Source organism: Ylistrum balloti, unplaced genomic scaffold (assembly GCF_031769215.1).
Source record: "Ylistrum balloti isolate Yb309-2 unplaced genomic scaffold, AGI_CSIRO_Ybal_v1 Utg372666, whole genome shotgun sequence".
NCBI lineage: Eukaryota > Metazoa > Mollusca > Bivalvia > Pectinida > Pectinidae > Ylistrum > Ylistrum balloti.
The window spans coordinates 94,242-115,046 of record NW_026783144.1 but is presented as its reverse complement, the minus strand read 5'-3'; the positions used below and the strand labels follow the sequence as shown (position 1 = coordinate 115,046).

Genomic DNA, 20,805 nt, shown 5'->3' with positions numbered 1-20,805 from the left:
TTTATTAATACTCTTTTTGATCTTACGAAATCTGTTACTATAGGATCGGACGACTAAACGCTATTGAAAAAGCTTTAACATGTCCCGACCTTTTCAAGATTTGTGACTAAATGTAAGTGCAATCCCACAGAAACGGACGTTGTTCTCTTCTCTTCCTCTTGGTCATCATTACTACTGTTTCCTTTATTTACTCCAGTTATGAAGAAGTATATAATAACATGTGCAAGGACATAGCTACATTTAAAACAATGTTGAAAAATCACACACACATCCACACATATAACAACTTAAAATTGATATGCATGCAACAACATTATATCATATAATAACTGTACTAATCAATCATTTTGAATAATCACAAAACATATTCAGATATATGTTATAATCATAATATTGTGTAATATGCATTTAACTCTACCGAAACATGAAACACATTTTGAAATACAAACTGCAAATAACATAATGCTAAATTATGCTTGGTGAAAATGTAGCCGAATTCTTATATTGGAACAATAGAATTTATTCAAAGATCTTCAAGCTTCAATGTGGATAAATCATAATTGATGATACCGCCGAGAAGAACGGGTATCCGTTGGTATTTAAGCTTTATTTTAAGGTAGGCGACAAAATATATATCTTTCACTGTATGCACCGGACCTGGTCACGTAACTATAACATCTCAGTATGCAAACATATTTATATATCATATGTAGTGTACTTTATAAGTAAAAGGATATAATTGTTAAGAATAAAACACTAGATCAAATCTTCAAAGTAGCTTTAATCTGGATTATCATTTTAAAAACATTCCCTGGTCAACTTATCCGGATTTATGTACAAATTAATGACAAAAACAACTAAATTCCGGAATGGAGTAATTTCCCTTATGCTGTAAAATATGATATAATTAGCTACCTCATAGACCAGTATTACATATACATGACACATACCACGGTAATGACACAGGTCAACGGTATCCCTATTGCGCATTTCAACGCTTAAGTTAACAGTTTTCTGAAAATAGAAACTATAATGTGGAAAACGTAGAGCAAGTACCCGAACCGGAAACAGTATACTATTATGTAAGAGAATAATTCGAGAAAAGCCGTAATCGGTTTGCATTCTTTCACATAGTTTCGTCTCTTCGTATTTTCTAACATTGTCACTCATTAAAATTTTCCGTTTAAATCTGCTTGAGAATACGTCATTCTCTATAGATTCATCAATAACATAGGACAATTGATATTTTTTGCAGAAAAGCAATAATATCAGGAACCGAAATCATCTGATGAAATGAGACAAAGTAACTTCGAATAAGCGTTGAATGAGAATGTTACGTCATTCTACCAAGAAATAGCATTTTCTTTATCACTATATATACTTCAATTGAAAACCAACCGATTAGAGATGTACATTTATCTGTTCTAGTTCTCAAACTGAACCCTTGAATTGATTTAACAAAGAAATTCTGTGCTTTTTGTAACGCGTACATTTTATGTCGCTTTAATTTCCACGATTCAAAATTATACAATGCTGAAGGATAAACTTTACACTTAATTATTTTTGCCGTAGTAAAGGGGACTGAGAGCAAATGGATGTATTGTAATGTATTGTAGAGGGGTTGAATTACAAGTGTGATTTTAATTAGATTGGGATGTGCTCCAGAACCAATTAAGGACATTTCATCGTAGAACATGCATGTACTGTGTGTTCAATATTATTGTTTTTGCTATTCAGCAAACCGCCAACACGTATTATACTTTCTACAATTGGTTATTTCGATTCATATATAATCAACTCACAAGGAACACAAGACTGCTTATTACACGTAAAATCAGCAATCATAGATTTAATGGAGGGACATGAAAATCTCCTCTGTCGACTGTATAACTCACAGAAAGAAAGAAAATGTTGTCAAATATAAGCGTTACTCGGCCGACCAGACATATACCCTCGGTTTGTGTGGGTATACTGACACGCAAGGATAGTACTGCCGATCTTTTCCCGCTAAATTCAACATCATTTAGCAAATAAGTAAGGAAGATTAGACTGATAAGGTCCCATCCTGTAAAATCCCTCGCTTCATAGTTTCAGCAGCTGACTTGAAATCTTTAAAAACATTACGACTGCTAAGAGAGAATATGTTTGTTTCATAACATTCCATATTTTCCCTGTAACATCCATCTTAAAATGCTCAGAGAAAATGTCATCTTGCCATACAGAAGGGTTTGTTGCAAACAAGTCATCTTGTTGTCTTTCTTCTTGAATCAAAACAACCTCGTTTTAAAGTTACCGCTTTAAAACAACTGAAATATAAATGAAGTTTTTTTTTTTTTTTTTTATATCTGACATCCTATAAAATCCATCGGAAAGATTCAAAATGGAAACCGACATACTTTTATGTAGACAGTTATCTATAGCCACATGTCATCTAGTTGTGGAGTAGTTATGATAATTCTGTAAAATAAAAAAAAATAAAAAAAATGTGGGGGGGGGGGGGGGGGGGTATTTCATTATTTTTGCAGTGATACCTTTCAATGATACCTTCCGTTTTACCTAAAACCTGAAGGTCGATAACCAATATATTAGACAAAGATATATAATGGTCTTTATAGTCTATTACCACAGAAATAAATCAATAACCACAGACATGCGTTTCTTTTTCATGATTTCGTTTGATGAAAAGAAAAAAAGAAAAAATCCCGCGAACCTATCAGCTCATCGACGTCAGACCCATTTTAAAGTCGATAGGCTAGACGTGGTCTTGGTCAGATGATGTACTTTTTCTCAAATTCATGAGCCTATCGGGACATATATGATATGAGTGATTTTTATAGCTTCATTTCCGTATCATTTATGACTTATACTCATTGATGTCACGGACTTGGATATGTCTATACCTAATATAATTATATAAGCTCGTGCTAGCATCACTTGTTAATATACGAACGAATTTTCTTATGGTTAACGTCTTGGTATTGTGATGAAATATGTAAAGGATTGTGAAATCATTGAAATACGTAAGTAAATACTTGTAAAGTTTGAAAGCAGATTATAATTGATAAAATATTGAAGTTACTTGAAACAGACTATATATTGTCTATATTAGTAGGTCAATATTTCTAGTTTCGGTATTGTCGCGGAGTCATTCGTTTGTGATGGAGGCCTTAGTAATATTCACAATCTGTGTGATTGTGGTTGAAAATGTGTTTGGTATTCCAGTTGAAATGTCCAGTGCGACTTATTTACAACAAAGAGAACAAATTATGAATGGCGAAATTAACTCTAGAATCGGGGGAAGAGTACGGTTATCGGCTCGTGAGCAACAGGTGAATCGAATACTGATGGATGCTAAACAGAAAGAAATCAACATCTCCAGAGCAGCAAACGGTCCATCGTTTCTACCGTCGGTTCACTTTTTCCTAGGAAAACCTTTAATCGAAAAGAGCGCAGTTTTTCAGATTATCCAGGCAATGCCCAAAGGTAATAGACTACAATACATGGAATTATTGTACATGAACAACCGTATCATAAATGATCTATCGAAAATGAATTATATATAAATCGATCGACAGTCCACAAAACAGATATATATCTGACTATTACATAGGCACAAGGAATCGACTATCTGGTTGGAGACCGTCCACACTAGCAGATGGTCATATGATTTTACATCACAGCCTTAACCACAATGTGACAGGGGAGATAACCTGTGCTTAGATTCTATACAGGAAGGCTGATACAAGTTAAACCATCATTTATGTGTTTATAATTGTAAAAGTATATATAGAATAATAATTAAAAAAACAAAATGAAATAATAACAAAAATAATAATAATATAGTTTAAAATAGATACTTGCTAGTAATTTATATGTCTGATATATCTGCCATTCACTTTGTAATAAAACTACTATGTGTCCATTGGTCATATCTGTCGGCTGAGACGAGATTTCAGTCAATGAAAACTAAATTTCAGAGTTACAAGTATGTCCTAGACCGCTGTCTTATGGAGCTGTTTATAGGTTGTCATGTTAGCATAAGGTTTTGTAATTATTTGTAATCGTTTGCATAGTATTGAATTTCTTTTTTATAAATATTTTGGTTTTTTTTTGTATCTGTTATAAGGGGCATATAGCAGAACTGCATGCGTGCTTCCCTGTTATTACATACATAGGGAGTGAGCACATATAGACCTCACATGGTCCACTAATATAGAGAGAAAGACTTTCATAGTCTATTTCAGTCCATTAGGCCAAATCATTAATTTCATAATGTGTACTTGGTAATATAAAACATGATTTTTTGATAATACTTAAAGGTATGTTCCTGAATATGATTAGAATTCTATACCGAAGAGAGAAAAATCAATTGAGAGTTAATGTTGAGTATTTCTTTTTTCATTTCTGTTATTTTGAATTAAGGCATCAAAGCACATAGATATGAAATCAAATTTTTTTATCAGCAATATTGAGAGAATTATTTTCAAGCAGAAAGCGGAAAAACAGATGTTTAATTATTTTGGCCTTATAGGTTCCTGTCTTAAACATTCACCTAGATATTATCAGTCCAGTGTGATGATAAGAACTATTAAAGCGTGGGCATCTGACATCTGGGTTGTCATGTAAGGTCACAAGGAAAGGAAAAGACATAATCTGTTGTACAAAACAATTGGGTACAGATATTGTATTTTTTATGAACTTGCAGCCATATTTTTTTAATATTTTAAAAGATCACTCTATAGTTCAAACTATTCACCGAATATTTTTGGAAAGGCTGATTTTTTTTCTCAATGGTTTAATTTTTTTTGTAGTTTAAAAGGGCAAGTAACTTATGCTTGACAATCCAGTGTCAATTTTTACCTTTTAACAGCTTCTTTTTCTATAACTCAGAGGCTCAGGGTAACTTTATTAGGATTATTAATTCAAATAAACCAAAATATATACTTTCAAGGTCACAGTGAAAATGTCTTAATATCTTTAAACAACTTGGTCTCATTAGCAAAGAGGCCAAGCATGTTGATATCAAGCCTGTATTATGCTGGGATGAAGGGCTGCCATGTTTGATGATATCTTGACCCAATTGGATGACATTTTGACCCTCTTGCAAGGTCACAAAAGTTGAATGTTTGAAATGTTTTAATGACTTTCCCCCTAATGAGCAAGTGGCCCTCGGTCATGATATTTGGGCCAGTAATATTCTGGGATGAATTTCACCATCTTGTATGGCTACTAATTCTGTTAAAATGAATGATCCTCAACCTTTTTCAAAGTAGCAAAGATCAAAATAATTACAATTTTCTGATGACTTTCACTCAATATCCAAATGACTAAATGTTGTTATTTTTATGCCTGTAACATATGTTACATATATGTATATACTTCTGGTGACAGGAAATTATAATGATATCACTTTGTACTTTGACTTTTACACTTTGCCTATGTATATGTGTGTTGAAGGTGGAGCTCTCCATCTGCATGACTGTTCAATGGCAGATATTTCCTGGCTAGTGAAGAATGTTACCTACATGGAACATTGCTACATGTGTACAGATCAAAACAATAAAATCCAGTACCACTTCTTTCAGACTCCTCCTTCAAATCCTGGTAGGTGTAATTTATCACAACATTTCCACAGTTCTTGATTGGTATTAGCTTATATATCTTTGATATTGAATTATTTTCATGTTCTTTTTATGCTCACCATCATCAGATAGTGTGCTGTTCAAATCACCCTACGTCCTTGGTCCGTCTGTCCATCCATCCTAAACGCATTTTGTTATCGCTTTTTCTTGAGAAGAACTGGATGGATCTTTCTCAAATTTCAGATGTATGTTCCCCTTGGTGCCTAGTTATGCCTGTTTTAGTTTTGGGACTTATCAGAAAAAAAAACCAAAATGGCTGATAGGCGGCCATCTTTGATTTTTTCATTTGAGTTTGTTAATGCTATTTCTTGAGAAGTACTCCTCATTGGATCTTTCTCAAATTATATATGTAGGTTCCCTTTGATGCCTAGTTTTACCCATTTGATTTTTGGTCTGATCAGGAAAACAAAATGACCGACAGGCAGCCATCCTGGATTTTGACTTTTGCAAGTTTGTTATCACTTTTTCTTGAGAACTGCAGAATAGATCCTTCTCAAATTTCATATGTAGGTTCCCTTTGATGCCTAGATGTGCCCATTTGATTTTGGATCTGATCAGAAAAACAAAAAAATTGGACAGGCAGCCATCTTGGATTTTGAATGTGTCCGTTTGATTTTGGGTCTCTCCTGGTGCCTTTTTGTCTTTGAGACTGATCAGAAAAAAATGGCTTCCAGATGACCATTTTGGATTTAGTGGTAATGGTTATGGCTATTTCTGCAAAGGGATGCTCAAATTTCATATCATTAAGAGCAAAAACAGAGAAAAGAAGGGAAAGATTCAACTTTCAAAGAGCAGATAAAGATCAAACAATGGTGGGTGTCAATATCTCTGTGGAATCTCTTGTTAGCTGCTTTTTTTTAAGTGAAATATTCATCTAGAGAGAAATGATGTTTCAAGTTTAGAAATTATCACTGTTTTACATAAAAGATTGGTCTATGCAGAGAGGCGATGGATATAACATACGAGATTATGCTGATGTTTTTTCTCTGCTGTATAAGGTTGTCCCTGGAAATTGGTGGCGACTGAGCGACAGAATTCTCCCAATCAAGGGCAATTTGATGAAATGTAAGTATATACTTTACTATATATATGATAAAAAGATAATGTATTTGCAGGTGGTTTAACTTTGCAATATCTGCGTTCATCAATAAAAGCACCAAATTGAATATTTAGCCAGTATTTTTTTATATAGTAAATAAAAATCTCAGAAAAATATATTACCTACCTGTAAATTTTGGATACCATTGTACAGACCTGGTTCTCTCTTTAGTCTACTTTTGTTTGTCCTCAAAATCAAGATCAACAAATAAGACTTTAAATAATTTGGATATACATACCAGCTTCTGACTTAAATTTGAAAGGAAAGGAGATTTCCGGGGAAAACTTTGAGAAAATAGGTGAAAGAAAAAGAATTAGGTAGTCCCTTTGAGAGTGTCTCAAAGACTTCTAAACATGAAGCTTATTATTTAATGTCCAACCAAGGTGTCCCAAAGTTAAAAATTCTTTGTCTCATCTTTAAGTTAAAAAATCTTGTAAGTGATTTTACAGACAATGATTTCTGAAACAATATAGATACATTTTGGTTGTGGTTTGGTCAAAAGCTCAAGAGTATTCAAGATGTCACACTGAAACTGTTTTAAAGTATCTACATATTTATGTGTAGGTTTTATGACTGCATCATGTGTATCCTTTATATGGTTTGTAGTTCTTGACTCAGAAGGTGTTAGATTAATACCTTGTACAACGTTATTTTGTGGGTAGTTCCTGACTCAGCAGGTGTTAGATTAATACCTTGTACAACGGTATGTTGTGGGTAGTTCCTGACTCAGCAGGTGTTAGTTTAATACCTTGTACAATGGTATGTTGTGGGTAATTCCTGACCCGACAGATGTTGTATTGATAGATTGTACAACAGTATATCGAGGGCAGTTCCTGACCAAACAGGTGTTGTATTTTTAGGCTGTATAACAGTATGTCCTTGGTAGTTCCTGATCCTGTGAAGACTTACCCCACAATAGATGTTGTTTGGACGGAATTTCTTCGAGTCTTGGATGTTGCGAATGGGCTCATCAACTACGCACCTGTGTTTGGGAAATATTTTTATGAGTCTCTTAAAGAATTCCATGATGACAATGTTCAGTATCTGGAAACAAGAGCTCTACTACCAGAGGTGAGTTAATTAAATCTCCTCTTCCTCCTCCTCTTTTCTTCCAGATCCTCTTTCTGCCTGAAACTTTTTCAACATCTCCTTCAACATCTTCATGAATTTTCATTGACACCAAACTTTGAAGATCAAATACTGATAGCCTTTAGATGCATAAACAAGTTTTGTTTTAATATTTGGCATGAAAGTCATAATTTTCTGGCTCTTGATTGGCTAATATTTTTTTACCTATAAATTTTGTTCTATTCAGCATATCCAGCTGAGAATTGGTAGAAAAGATAACTGTAGAACATTCTCTAAGTGTTGTAAGAAATAAGATTGTTACCAAAATGGCAGCGTATTTAAGGTTTCTGATTGGTCGAAATTCAGATATTGCTCAATTTAAATAAAATTTGGTATGTAATATGACATCTGTCTTCTGATTGGACAAAATGGCTGGCCAGAGAATTAATTGAACGTTTTTATTGAAGTAGTTGTTCCAAGTCAGTGTCAAGGTTTTTGTTTAATATTTTTAGAAGTGCATGCTAGCCTGTCTTGCAGACATTCTTCTCCTATGTCGAAGTATCAGTCATGACTGTAAGGAAAGTTTGGGGGACTTTTGTTACCGATTCATTTACAGTTAATTTTTGTTTAGATCAGTTGTGCCAACAATCTGGTATTATCTTTGAAACATGTATAATCACAACCATTTTCTGCTGATTTTTATACGCCCGTTTAAAGACGGACGTATTATGGTATGGCGCTGTCCGTCCGTCCGGCGTCCGGCGTAAACTTTTATTTGTCCGGAGATCTCCTACATTTTTCAGCCGATCTTTATGAAACTTGGTAGGCTTAATCACCATGATATGAAATTGTGTTATGCTTCTTTGCTGTTTTGGATATTCACGGGCGTATTTTGTTCCGCTTTGCGGTACTCTTGTTAAATATTGTTCTCATCATAGATACGTGCCATTGATTTGGACCTACAAAACGTTAAATAACTTGATAATGCTATGTTTGGATCAGGTATTGATATTGTCATCTGATCTATTTACTGTATTGTAAAGGCAATTTTTGGGGAAGTTTTACAAAAACTTTAAATCTTTATTTGTCACAGAAACAAAACTGACTATGCTTTTCTGTATAGATTTTGAAGGTATCTGTTTTTTGTGGTTTTCATTCATCCATGAAACATGAACAAATTGAACCCATCGATAATGACTACTTTTACAATGACTTATAATGATACAGTCCTGTATTTCAAACATCTGTTGGTTACAAATTTGACACGGTAAGTTATTATTATTTAAACAATTAATATGTAACAACAAATGAAAATATTCCCTTTCTTCATTGAAAGCTCTACAATCTGGATGGCAGTACTATCAACAACAAGACACAGGTGATGGAGATATATAGACAGAATCTGGACCAGTTTATAAAGGACTATCCAGATTTTACTGGTGCTCGTATCATTAGATCGGGTCTCAGGTAAAGACTTCACTTAAAGTCATAAGGACATGTTAGATCTCAGTCAAAGTCATTTCAGAAGTGTTCTGGTTTTGTTTCTTTTTGGTTTTTACTACATGTACATGTGTTACCAATAATTTTGCATGCAGATTTAAGTCGTAACCATTTCTATGTAGCTGGCGATATTTGTGGGGGAATTAATTTCACCGTATTTATGGCCATCGAAGATAGCACAAATTCAATCAAATGTAAAGAAATTTGAATTATAAGAATGAGTACATGTATACCAATTTATAGTCCAAATTATGACAACTGCAAAATATTAGCCCTGCAAAGTAAAACAACTTTACAATAATTTTAGAATTATTCAATAATTATGATTACAACTATGATTTACTAACATATATGAAGTAAACAATGTTTCCAAATTTACATTACAACAGGTTTGTACCTGCCAGTGACGTACTAAACCAGGTGAAGGAATCTGTAGCAATGCTACAACAGTTCCCAGGTCTGTTTGTTGGCTACGACTTGGTGGGACAGGAGGATCCAGGGATCCCCCTTATAGACTACATTAACGCCCTTCTCTATCCCTCACAGCAAAACATTAATCTGCCTTACTTCTTCCATGCCGGAGAGACAGGTATGTACTTATGATTTCAGACTGTGCCTTATTAACAATGATGAAGATAATTGAATGCCTGGGAAGAATTTATTACAACTGCAAATATTGTAAGTGTCCCTGTTTTTGTGGAAGGTTTGATTTTTATTTCAGGTTTGTTGCCATATTGAAGTAGTTTTCTGTTAAGAGAAATCAACTTGTATATTTGCCTTAAACTCCTTACAATGGATAATTGTGTGGTCTATTGCTGACAGCTAACAGAATTATATGACAGTGATATGACAGTGGAGTTTATTAGAGATGGGGTGATATGATAGTGGAGTCCACTAGAGATGGGGTGATATGAGAGTGGAGACGTCTAGAGATGGGGTGATATGACAATGGAGTCCACTAGAATTGGGTTGATATGACATTTGAGTCCACTAAAGATGGGGTGATATGGCAGTGGGGTCCACCAGAGATGGGATGATATGACAGTGGAGTCCACTAGAGATGGGCTGATAGGACAGTTGGGTCCACCAGAGATGGGGTGATATGACAGTGGGGTCCACCAGAGATGGGGTGATGCATGTTCATAAAGACTTAAATATCAAAACTCAGACACAAGAACAGACCCCACCAACTTCACTTTTTATCACATATATATATATTTATATGTTGTTATTATTCCTGTGACATTGATATGACTTTGCTTGTTTCTCTGACCTTTGTATGACCTTCATTGTTTAACAGACTGGCAGGGGACACCTACAGACAACAATTTGATAGATGCTGTGCTATTAAACACAAGTCGCATTGGTCATGGTTACGCCTTAGATAAACATCCAGTGGCGAAGAGTATGGTAAAAAGTAAAGGAATAGCCATAGAGGTTAATCCCATATCCAACCAGGTTAGTTATCAGACATGTATAACCAGTTAAGGAGGTTAAAAAGATAACCAGGTTAGTTATAAAACATGTATAGCCAGTTAAGGAGGTTAAAAAGATAACCAGGTTAGTTATCAAACATTTATAACCAGTTAAGGAGGTTAAAAAGATAACCAGGTTAGTTATCAAACATGTATAACCAGTTAAGGAGGTTAAAAAGATAACCAGGTTAGTTATCAGACATGTATAACCAGTTAAGGAGGTTAAAAAGGTAACCAGGTTAGTTATCAAACATGTATAACCAGTTAAGGAGGTTAAAAAGATAACCAGGTTAGTTATCAGACATGTATAACCAGTTAAGGAGGTTAAAAAGATAACCAGGTTAGTTATCAGACATGTATAACCAGTTAAGGAGGTTAAAAAGGTAACCAGGTTAGTTATCAGACATGTATAACCAGTTAAGGAGGTTAAAAAGATAACCAGGTTAAATATCAGACATGTATAACCAGTTAAGGAGGTTAAAAAGATAACCAGGTTAATTATCAAACATGTATAACCAATTAAGGAGGTTAAAAAGTTAAAATATATGTATCTACACAGGAGACTGTGTTCAATCAGATGATGAAGATACAGATTTGCTGGTATTTCTACTGGAACTCCAATAGATGTAGGTGGGCTTGTTACCACCAATGGATTTATTAACTTAAAAATATTATCTGATATTTACCAGATATCAAACAAGGAAATAGACATATACTTTAAATTAAATGTAATTTGTGATTTAAAATCTGACATGATTGTAAATTATGTACTTATACATATGATATAATGTTTATTTTGTCCACCTCTGATAAGCATATTGATTGCAAGCAATGAAGCACAGTAGGTATTATTTTAGGAAGTCTTTCATCAGTGAAATATTATAAAAATATTGTAACAGGGCTATGTATAATATCTGGTTTTATGATTATCATTGTAAATTATCATTCTAAATAACTGGGAGCCAGGTGTATCTGATACCAAATGCAATGGACTAACAGAAATATTCCCAGTTTTTTTAATTTTGATAATTCTGAAAATTGACATTCTTCCAAAAAATCCTTCTCTTCATTAAACCCTTTACTCTTGTCTTCATGTTAAATCTAACTCAGGTGTTGAAATTGGTGGATGACCTGAGGAACCATCCAGCTTCCACCCTCATCGCTGAGAATTTCCCCGTGGTAATCAGTGCAGATGATCCCTCTGTCTGGGGTGCTCGGGGATTATCCTATGACTTCTACATGGCGTTCATGGGCCTTGCTGGTGCTGACGCAGACCTGGCAATGTTGAAAAAGCTGGCCATCAATTCTTTAGAGTAAGTAACAGAACTTGCAGAATTAATTGGATGTCATTATGCTTAGCTTCTTTGGCAATTGGCAAATGCAATCGTCCTTAACCTACCAAGCGAAAGCCAGCTTAAATGTACCATCATTAATCACAATAATGTTATATCATCACTTCATGCAGAATAGCCATGACCCAGTTGGATAATGGCATTAGTTATGTTGCAAATATCAAGCAGTGGTTATTATTTTCCCCTGAGAAACGCTTTTCTAGTGGATGTTAAATTGGGCTCTGTCTGATAACTACTCAAGCATTGATACAGTTATAAAGCTATTACTCTAGTAGTGCCTTTTGCAATTACAAATTTCATTTGATGGGAGCATGACTCCCAAACTATTACAAATAACTACCTGGAACTTTTTTACAATTATCAAGCTAGTATTGGGTTGTGTCATTTGCAACGGAGGAGTTCTCATTTTTTTATTTGCTTTTCGGTTACCATAGATAAAGGCCAAACTTAAAATTTTTGCTGTTCCTGAAGTAAGAAACTGTTCAAGATATGTAAAACTTTGTCCACTTATCATTCTATCACTTCAGTGGTGTGACTTTTGTAGTGGAGGGGTTGTCATTTTTCCTTGCTTCCATGGAAACAGATTAGAAACTATTTGGCAAAATTACAAATTTAACAGTTTCTAGAAAAAAAATTAAATCCCATATCGTCCACTTATTATTCATTTATTTAAACCGTTATAATGGGGTAAACTAATGAACAAAAATATCACCCATTGCCACCCACTGTGTACTTCTATCTATATTGTGTGTCTTTTAAACAGTGTAGGGGATACTTTCATGCTTTTCCCTATCTTATGTCTTGATGCATTGTTGAAATATAATCTTTAACCTCTTTGCAATGTAGATGAAGAAAACTTGTTGTAGGCTTACAAAATCTTGCTTGTGGCTCGAGATATATCTTTCTAGGCCAGACAGAAATGAATGACTTTGATGAATCTCCTTTCTCAGACAGAATTCTCTGAACAGCTTTTTACTTTCCACCTTTAGTTTAGGAGATGCCAGCTCTGAATAGGAATAGAAATTCAAAATGATGGATTCATAGATACTTGTCATCAGTGGTGAAATAGTTTTCAGCTTATCGATAAACTTAATATATAGCCATTATACCCTGTAGAGCCCTCTCTTTGATTATGCTTACCAATAGTTAGTGTATATGCCTAAATGTACTCCCAGGCCCAAGGAAATCTTAAGAGAAGCATTACCCAGTTAAAGAAAAATTGATTGAAGGAAATTTCCTTAACTTATGTAATATTTTCTTATGGGCAATTTTAAGTTAAGGAAAACTCGCCAAGTTAAGGAAAATTCTCGAAACTTTGGCCAGTTTACTTAATTTTCTCATCAAAGTTTGTTTACTGTATGATGCTCGCATTGTTTTTATTTTTACAGACACAGTGCTCTGTCACGGGAGGAGAAGAGTAAGGCCATTTTCAACTGGGAGTACAAGTGGAACCAGTTCTTAAACAAGATCCTTGGCAATGGAATCCCTCATAATTCTTTGTTTGGGAGATACTGAGCCAACAGTCACAGATTTAACAGTGGGATCTTTTGTATGTCCTCTCATTGATTTAGTGCTCTGGTCATCAACAATTTTCAATCTTTTTCCAAAATTTGGTCCATTGCAAACATATATTGATTTCTGCTTACTGAACAGAGAGTGATTTTGGGTTTTAGAAAATCACGAATAGACTGCTTTAAATTCTTTATTTAATCAAATTTTTACATTTGATATTCATTGTTTGATTTTTTTGTTTGGATGGCAAGTGCATGGATTTTCACCATTAATTAAGGATTCAATCAATTACTCATTAGATTGTTCAAATTCACTTGTGTCATTTTGTGATTTATTTTGATATATTGCATGCAATATTTCAAAACTAGAATGTTCAGGTAACATTCAAAATAGTGTATTATGTAATGTGGAATTAAACACATTTTGTGAACAGTTTTAACATTATTTCATAAACAGTAACACTATGTCATGTTAAATTAATGTTGAAATAGTCACACCATGTCATGTTAAATCAATGCTGAAATAGTCACACCATGTCATGTTAAATTGATGTTGAAAAAGTCACACCATGTCATGTTAAATCAATGTTGAAAAAGTCATACTATGTCATGTTAAATTAATGTTGAAAAAGTCACACCATGTCATGTTAAATCAATGTTGAAAAAGTCATACCATGTCATGTTAAATTAATGTTGAAATAGTCACACTAAGTCATGTTAAAGTGCAAGTGCCAAAAGATGTCATGTTAAAGTTTAAAGGTTGCCCTGTGTTATGCTAATATTTAAGGGTGTATATGGTTTTCTTTCTGTTACCATTATTATACTGCCTGCAAGGAAGTTAGAGAGAGTGTACTGGAATCAGGTTGTCAGTCTGTTCATCTGTCTGTCTGTGTACAGGATATTATCTTGACAACTTCTACAGTACAGTTTTCATCAAACATTTTGAAACTCTGTGTAGTTCTCACACACTTAATTTGCATACTTGCTATGCTATATCCGATTTACTATTTTAATTCTAGTTCATTTTGTACCATTCTGTTATTTATATAGTTTTAGTCATTTTCTGATAAAAGTGATAGTTTTCTGGTGAAAATGACAGTTGTTTTTTTTATATGAAATGATAGTGTTTATGATAAAAATGATAATGTGATGACAATGATAGTGATTCTGATGACAATGATAGTGTTTCTGATCACAATGATAGTGTTTATGATAAATATTATAGTGTTTCTGATGATAATGATAGTGTTTATGATAAAAATGATAGTGTTTCTGATGACAATGAAAGTGTTTATGATAAAAATGATAGTGTTTCTGATGACAATGAAAGTGTTTATGATAAAAATTAAAGTGTTTCTGATAAAAATTATAGTGGTGAGAATAAATCCTCTCAGAAAAAGTTATTGGTGAACTAAATGCAAAAGAAGATCTTAAAACACAAACAGTAGTATTACATACACTAATACACTTCACACTAGTCATTGGTCCGACAAATCTTCTACTGGTAATGTCGTAAGAACTTTTATTCTATTGACATTACTAACCCCATGAACATATTTCAAGAAGTACTATCATTAAATTGTAATATATATTAAGTATAAGTTAATAAGTGAAGTGTTTTCTGAAAACAATCATTGAATACTAATCTGCACCAGCTTATAACATATAACATTGTTGCAAAATTAGTTGTTTCCTTTTTACATATAAAACAAGGCTTAAAAATGGGTGGTTGGAGGACGGGGAATGGATTTCATAGTCGTACTGGGGAACTTCATTGGTCAGGTGACCATTGGTGACACCTTTCACTTAGTCGTCAGGGGTAAGGTCCTTGGGACAGACGTGAAAAGGTAAGTGGTCAACTGTCAGACAACATCAGTTTTTCTAGACACTCAGATTTCCTCCCACAATAAGACCCTTCCTGTGCGTACCAACAAGAGTGATTAGTATAAGATGAAATAACGTATTTTGCCCACAGTCAGAAATTGTCTCAACTGTCGTGGAGTCAAGACCTACATCAAGAGCAGAGAAATCTTTAACAAAATTTCATGGATTAATCCTATCGTCTGCCTAGAAATTAACAAGTGATCTACTTATTGGTTCTCCACTGGGAATTGGAGGGTACTATCGTTTTGCATTATGTCTGTCCGTCCTTCCTTTATTCCATCATTCTGCTATTTTTTCTTTGCCCCATGTCTCTACACTATTAATCACAAGACCTTTATACTTGAGATATGAGTCACGTATCAAAAGTAGGTCACTTTTACCTTTTGACCTTTGACCTAAATCAAAGAAAAAAGCTTTTACGGGCCCTATCTCCTAAACTACTAGTCACTGGAACTTCATACTTGGGAGATAGGTTCACCTGGGTAAGGTAATGTAGGGCATTTCAAAGTAGGTCATTCTGACCTAAATTTTGACCTTTGACCTACATGAAGGAAAAGTTGTCTCAGCTCTATCTCCTACACTATTAGCCACTTGAACTTCTACTTGGTGTATGGCTTTACTATGGTGAAGTGGTATGTCAGTGGAGGTCTGTAATTTGCCAAATTATCTTGGTATGTATATTTTACGCTGGTAATATAAAATTCCAGTATGAGTTGATTCATGACTAACTTTGTTGTTTTTATTGTTTGAAAGTGCTGTCATTCATTTATTATTTGTCATCATTTTGTCCACTGAAGTGCCTTCAAAACAGAGTTTAACTAATTCCATTTGTAATTTATTCTAATCTGTGTTAATTCATCTTTACATAGAATTTCTTTTAGTTGCATTTATGTGAAATAAAATCTAGTTGCCAAATCTGGTTTTCTGAATATTCATATGTCCGATTTATTCCATCATTGTGTAAAAATTTTGATTTAAAACAAAACATCATTCTATCCCAATACTAATCAGCAAAATATAAAAAAAAACCCCAAAAATTACACGGAGTAAACACCAGACTTTCTGGAAGGATAAGTATCTTCTGAGTGTATATGGAAACTTAGTCTAATCTGTGTATGCTGGAACTTAGTCTTATCTGTGTATGCTGGAACTTAGTCTTATCTGTGTATGCTGGAACTTAGTCTTATCTGTGTATGCTGGAACTTAGTCTTATCTGTGTATGCTGGAACTTAGTCTTATCTGTGTATGCTGGAACTTAGTCTAATCTGTGTATGCTGGAACTTAGTCTTATCTGTGTATGCTGAAACTTTGTCTATTCTGTGTAAACTAAAACTTTTAATCTGTGTTTACTTATACTTTGTCTATTCTGTGTTTACTGAAACTTTGTCTATTCTGTGTAAACTGAAACTTTTAATCTGTGTTTACTTATACTTTGTCTATTCTGTGTATACTGAAACTTTGTCTATTCTGTGTAAACTGAAACTTTTAATCTGTGTTTACTTATACTTTGTCTATTCTGTGTATACTGAAACTTTGTCTATTCTGTGTAAACTGAAACTTTTAATCTGTGTTTACTTATACTTTGTCTATTCTGTGTTTACTGAAACTTTGTCTATTCTGTGTAAACTGAAACTTTTAATCTGTGTTTACTTATACTTTGTCTATTCTGTGTATACTGAAACTTTGTCTATTCTGTGTAAACTGAAACTTTTAATCTGTGTTTACTTATACTTTGTCTATTCTGTGTATACTGAAACTTTGTCTATTCTGTGTATACTGAAACTTTGTCTATTCTGTGTATACTGAAACTTTGTCTATTCTGTGTATACTGAAACTTTGTCTATTCTGTGTATACTGAAACTTTGTCTAATCTTAGTATCAGATTGAAGGGGTTTTGTTGGATACTTTTATTTATAGTTTAGTCACAGATTTTCACTTGATAGATAGATATAGAAATAGTTATTAGATCATTCACACAATTGTGCATGATTTTATTTTGAATGACTTGTGCTAGACTCTGGTCGAGTATGTATACTTATAAAAAAAAGATATTATTTTCAACATTTTACAAACATTTTTTACTTCGATAATATTTTTATAAACATAAAGCAATACTTATATGCAGTTCACCAGCTTATTATAACCATACTGTATAAAATTAATAATTATTTCACATGTCATCGATCTTTAAGAAATTTAATAGATAAACACTAAATTTTGTACGAGTTGATTTTTATCTGATTTTATTGGTGTTGGACTATCAGACAAGTATATCAGGGAACTCCAAGCTAGATGATTCTGTGATATTTTGATGTTGTTTCCTTTTAATCAATTAATGAATTAATACATGTGATGATTTAATTAGAATATGGTTCAGGATTGTTTCTGAAATGAGTCTGTATATTACTGTCATGTACATGTGTGGATAAACTGAAATAAAAGATTATTTTAAACAATATAAGTATGTCTTTTTGCTTTTATTTACATATAGAGATAATGCTATGAATATGTTGTCATGTTTATTAATGTCGTCTGTGAAATTGTAAGTATGACCTCTGACAGTTCTTTATGATAAAACTGCATTTTCTCTTCAGGGACTTCAGGGCACAAATCCCAACCGGATACAACATATAAAACGAGGGCAAAGATTTACACTCAGATACAACTTGAAAAACTAAAGAAAACTTTTACACTCATATACAACTTGTTAAAATGGGGCAAGTTTTTACACTCAGATACAACTTATAATATGGGGCTAGATTTTACACTCATATACAACTTGCAATATGGGGCAACATTTTACACTCAGATACAACTTGTAAAAATGGTGCAAGTTTTTACACTCAGATACAACTTGTAAAACTGGTGCAACATTTTACACTCATATACAACTTGTTAAAATGGGGCAAGTTTTTACACTCAGATACAACTTATAATATGGGGCTAGATTTTACATAGATACAACTTGTAATATGGGGCAAGGTTTTACACTCAGATACAACTTGTAAAAAAGGTGCAACATTTTACACTCAGATACAACTTGTTAAACTGGTGCAACATTTTACACTCAGATACAACTTGTAATATGGGGCAAGGTTTTACACTAAGATACAACTTGTAAATCTGGGGCAAGGTTTTTCACTCAGATACAACTTGTAAAAAAGGTGCAACATTTTACACTCAGATACAACTTGTAAAACTGGTGCAACATTTTACACTCAGATACAACTTGTAAAACTGGTGCAACATTTTACACTCAGATACAACTTGTGATATGGGGCAAGGTTTTACACTAAGATACAACTTGTAAAACCGGGGCAAGGTTTTACATTCAAATACAACTGGTAACCTGGGGCAAAGTTTTACACAGATACAACTTTTAAAACTAAAGCATTTAAGTTTACTATGAACAAAATAAATACAATAATGATCCAGCCTTCTAGGATTAAATGTGATGCAATCATATAACATTTGTTAATTACAGTATTCATAAGCTAAAGATGGTGCTGCCTTTTAAGGCTATATTTGATCAGGGTTTCTTAGACTAAATTTGATCTGGTCTTCTAAAGGTCGGGTGCCAATGGGAAACATTCTGGAGCCACTCAGTGATGTAAGTCTATTGTGTTGCACTAAGATACGTTGTACTGTCAGATTTTTCGTCCTGTGCTCTTAAAAACTTTGCAAGGGAAATGGCATCGTTGATACTCCAGAGGTTACGATCACTTTTTTTGCTCACTGCACCCCTGGAACACGGCAATCATGGCAACATTGAAGGTTCCATGAGCGACATCGTGTGGACAAGACGAAAAGACTAGTAAGACCCTTTGATGTACAATAAAAGAATATCGAGGCCGTATAACGGTATATTGCAATGGATCTTAAGTTGGGTGTCGCTACTTTGTAATCTTCAAAAGCGCCTATCAATGTTTTTCTCCAGACTAACCGTGACCAAAACGGACACGCCTAACTGGTTGTTGAAAGGTCTTATAAACTTGATGTTTTAGTGAAATCTGTATATACTTTTTTAAAAATAAGTGTCAGATTTTAGGAACGAATTTGTTAAAACTGATCAAGTATGCCATTGTCACATAATTTTTGACTGGTAACTTTTCTCGTCAAAAACAAGTAACTTCGGAAATTACCCGAAAGGTTTCCATTAATAAACCTTGAAATAAATCGCAACAGTGATCACCACCACAAGGAAATCATAACCTAAAGATGAGTAAACACTGGTATTTTTCATTTTTTTAAGAATGGCTGAATTGCAATATTTAATTATCAATCAGAAATAAATCTGAATCTCGCTCAGTGGGTTGTGCACAGGTCGCGATAGCTTTATCACCCCCCTCCCCCTCTCCTCTACAGGGACCCTCACCTCCACAGGGACTGCACGAATTCCCGACCAACGATCCATATATAGAAGATATATGTCACTATAGTACTATGTATTTCACTATGATACGTACACATATATAGTCGTTCGTTGGGAGTTCATGTCAAGTACCTGTGCTCTCCTCCAATAAAAACATCAAGTTTGCAAACATGGGTACAACAGGTAGCATGTTAAAATAAGTTCACAACAGAAACAACAAAACTGAAATGAAGAAATGCCGCTTATTTAACCTACTCGCTGGTCTTCATGAAATTAAAAAAAAAAATTTAAAAAATGAAAAATATCCGGCATTATCGTATGGACAAAATACGTCGCCAGAAGATTGACGTTCGTAGGTGAGACGATATAAGGACATGGGAGGAGTCACGGAGACGGAAATCCTGTCAATCAATTAATCGTATGGACAGATCAAAATTCCCAGACGACAACTAATCTAAATATGTATCCTTAACATTATTCGTTTAAAAGAAATAATTCAGACACACATGTCTGTAGAATAGAACATTTTAAAAGAAGTGTTAAGCGATTCCATATTGGGATCCATATATACAAGTGGGGATTGTGGACGATGTTGACTCAAAGTAGGTAATGCTTCAGGAATCTACAGTTTCTACCTCAGTTTTACATTAAAGACTTTAAGTCTTCGTTCATCATATCTGCGAGACTTCGCTTGATTCTTGTGATATTTTTTCCATCTTCTCAAAGCGAATTATAAGGAATATCGAGGACGCAGAATAGAGGTACGGAATATGTATAAGTACTGAAAAGTCTCGAGTTTGGTATTGTGAAAGTGAAGCTGTTTCTTCCAGTGATGATATCTTACTGTTTAATTGATCGTATCAGGTAGAACGAGAGCGAATGTGATCGTAATCCCCGAGTAT

The 20,805-nt window shown here is 33.8% G+C and overlaps 1 protein-coding gene across 1 annotated transcript; it reads left to right on the top strand.

Annotated features, from left to right (window-relative positions):
• The first annotated feature begins 3,158 nt into the window (after positions 1 to 3,158).
• On the top strand, positions 3,159 to 13,956 carry LOC132564736 (adenosine deaminase 2-like). The gene is made up of 9 exons (XM_060229367.1): positions 3,159 to 3,483; positions 5,458 to 5,604; positions 6,641 to 6,707; positions 7,602 to 7,812; positions 9,146 to 9,276; positions 9,699 to 9,898; positions 10,610 to 10,767; positions 11,895 to 12,097; positions 13,525 to 13,956. Exons 1-9 carry the CDS (start codon positions 3,159 to 3,161, stop codon positions 13,649 to 13,651), a joined length of 1,569 nt encoding a protein of 522 aa, XP_060085350.1. The 3' UTR covers positions 13,652 to 13,956.
• Positions 13,957 to 20,805: the final 6,849 nt, after the last annotated feature.

Bases quoted from the DNA above. Each gene is read 5' to 3' on its own strand.
- LOC132564736 (XM_060229367.1), top strand. From the start codon at position 3,159: ATGGAGGCCTTAGTAATATTCACAATCTGTGTGATTGTGGTTGAAAAT. The intron at 5,605-6,640 runs GTAGGTGTAATT...CTGCTGTATAAG, and splicing joins GACTCCTCCTTCAAATCCTG to GTTGTCCCTGGAAATTGGTG. The intron at 12,098-13,524 runs GTAAGTAACAGA...TTATTTTTACAG, and splicing joins CTGGCCATCAATTCTTTAGA to ACACAGTGCTCTGTCACGGG.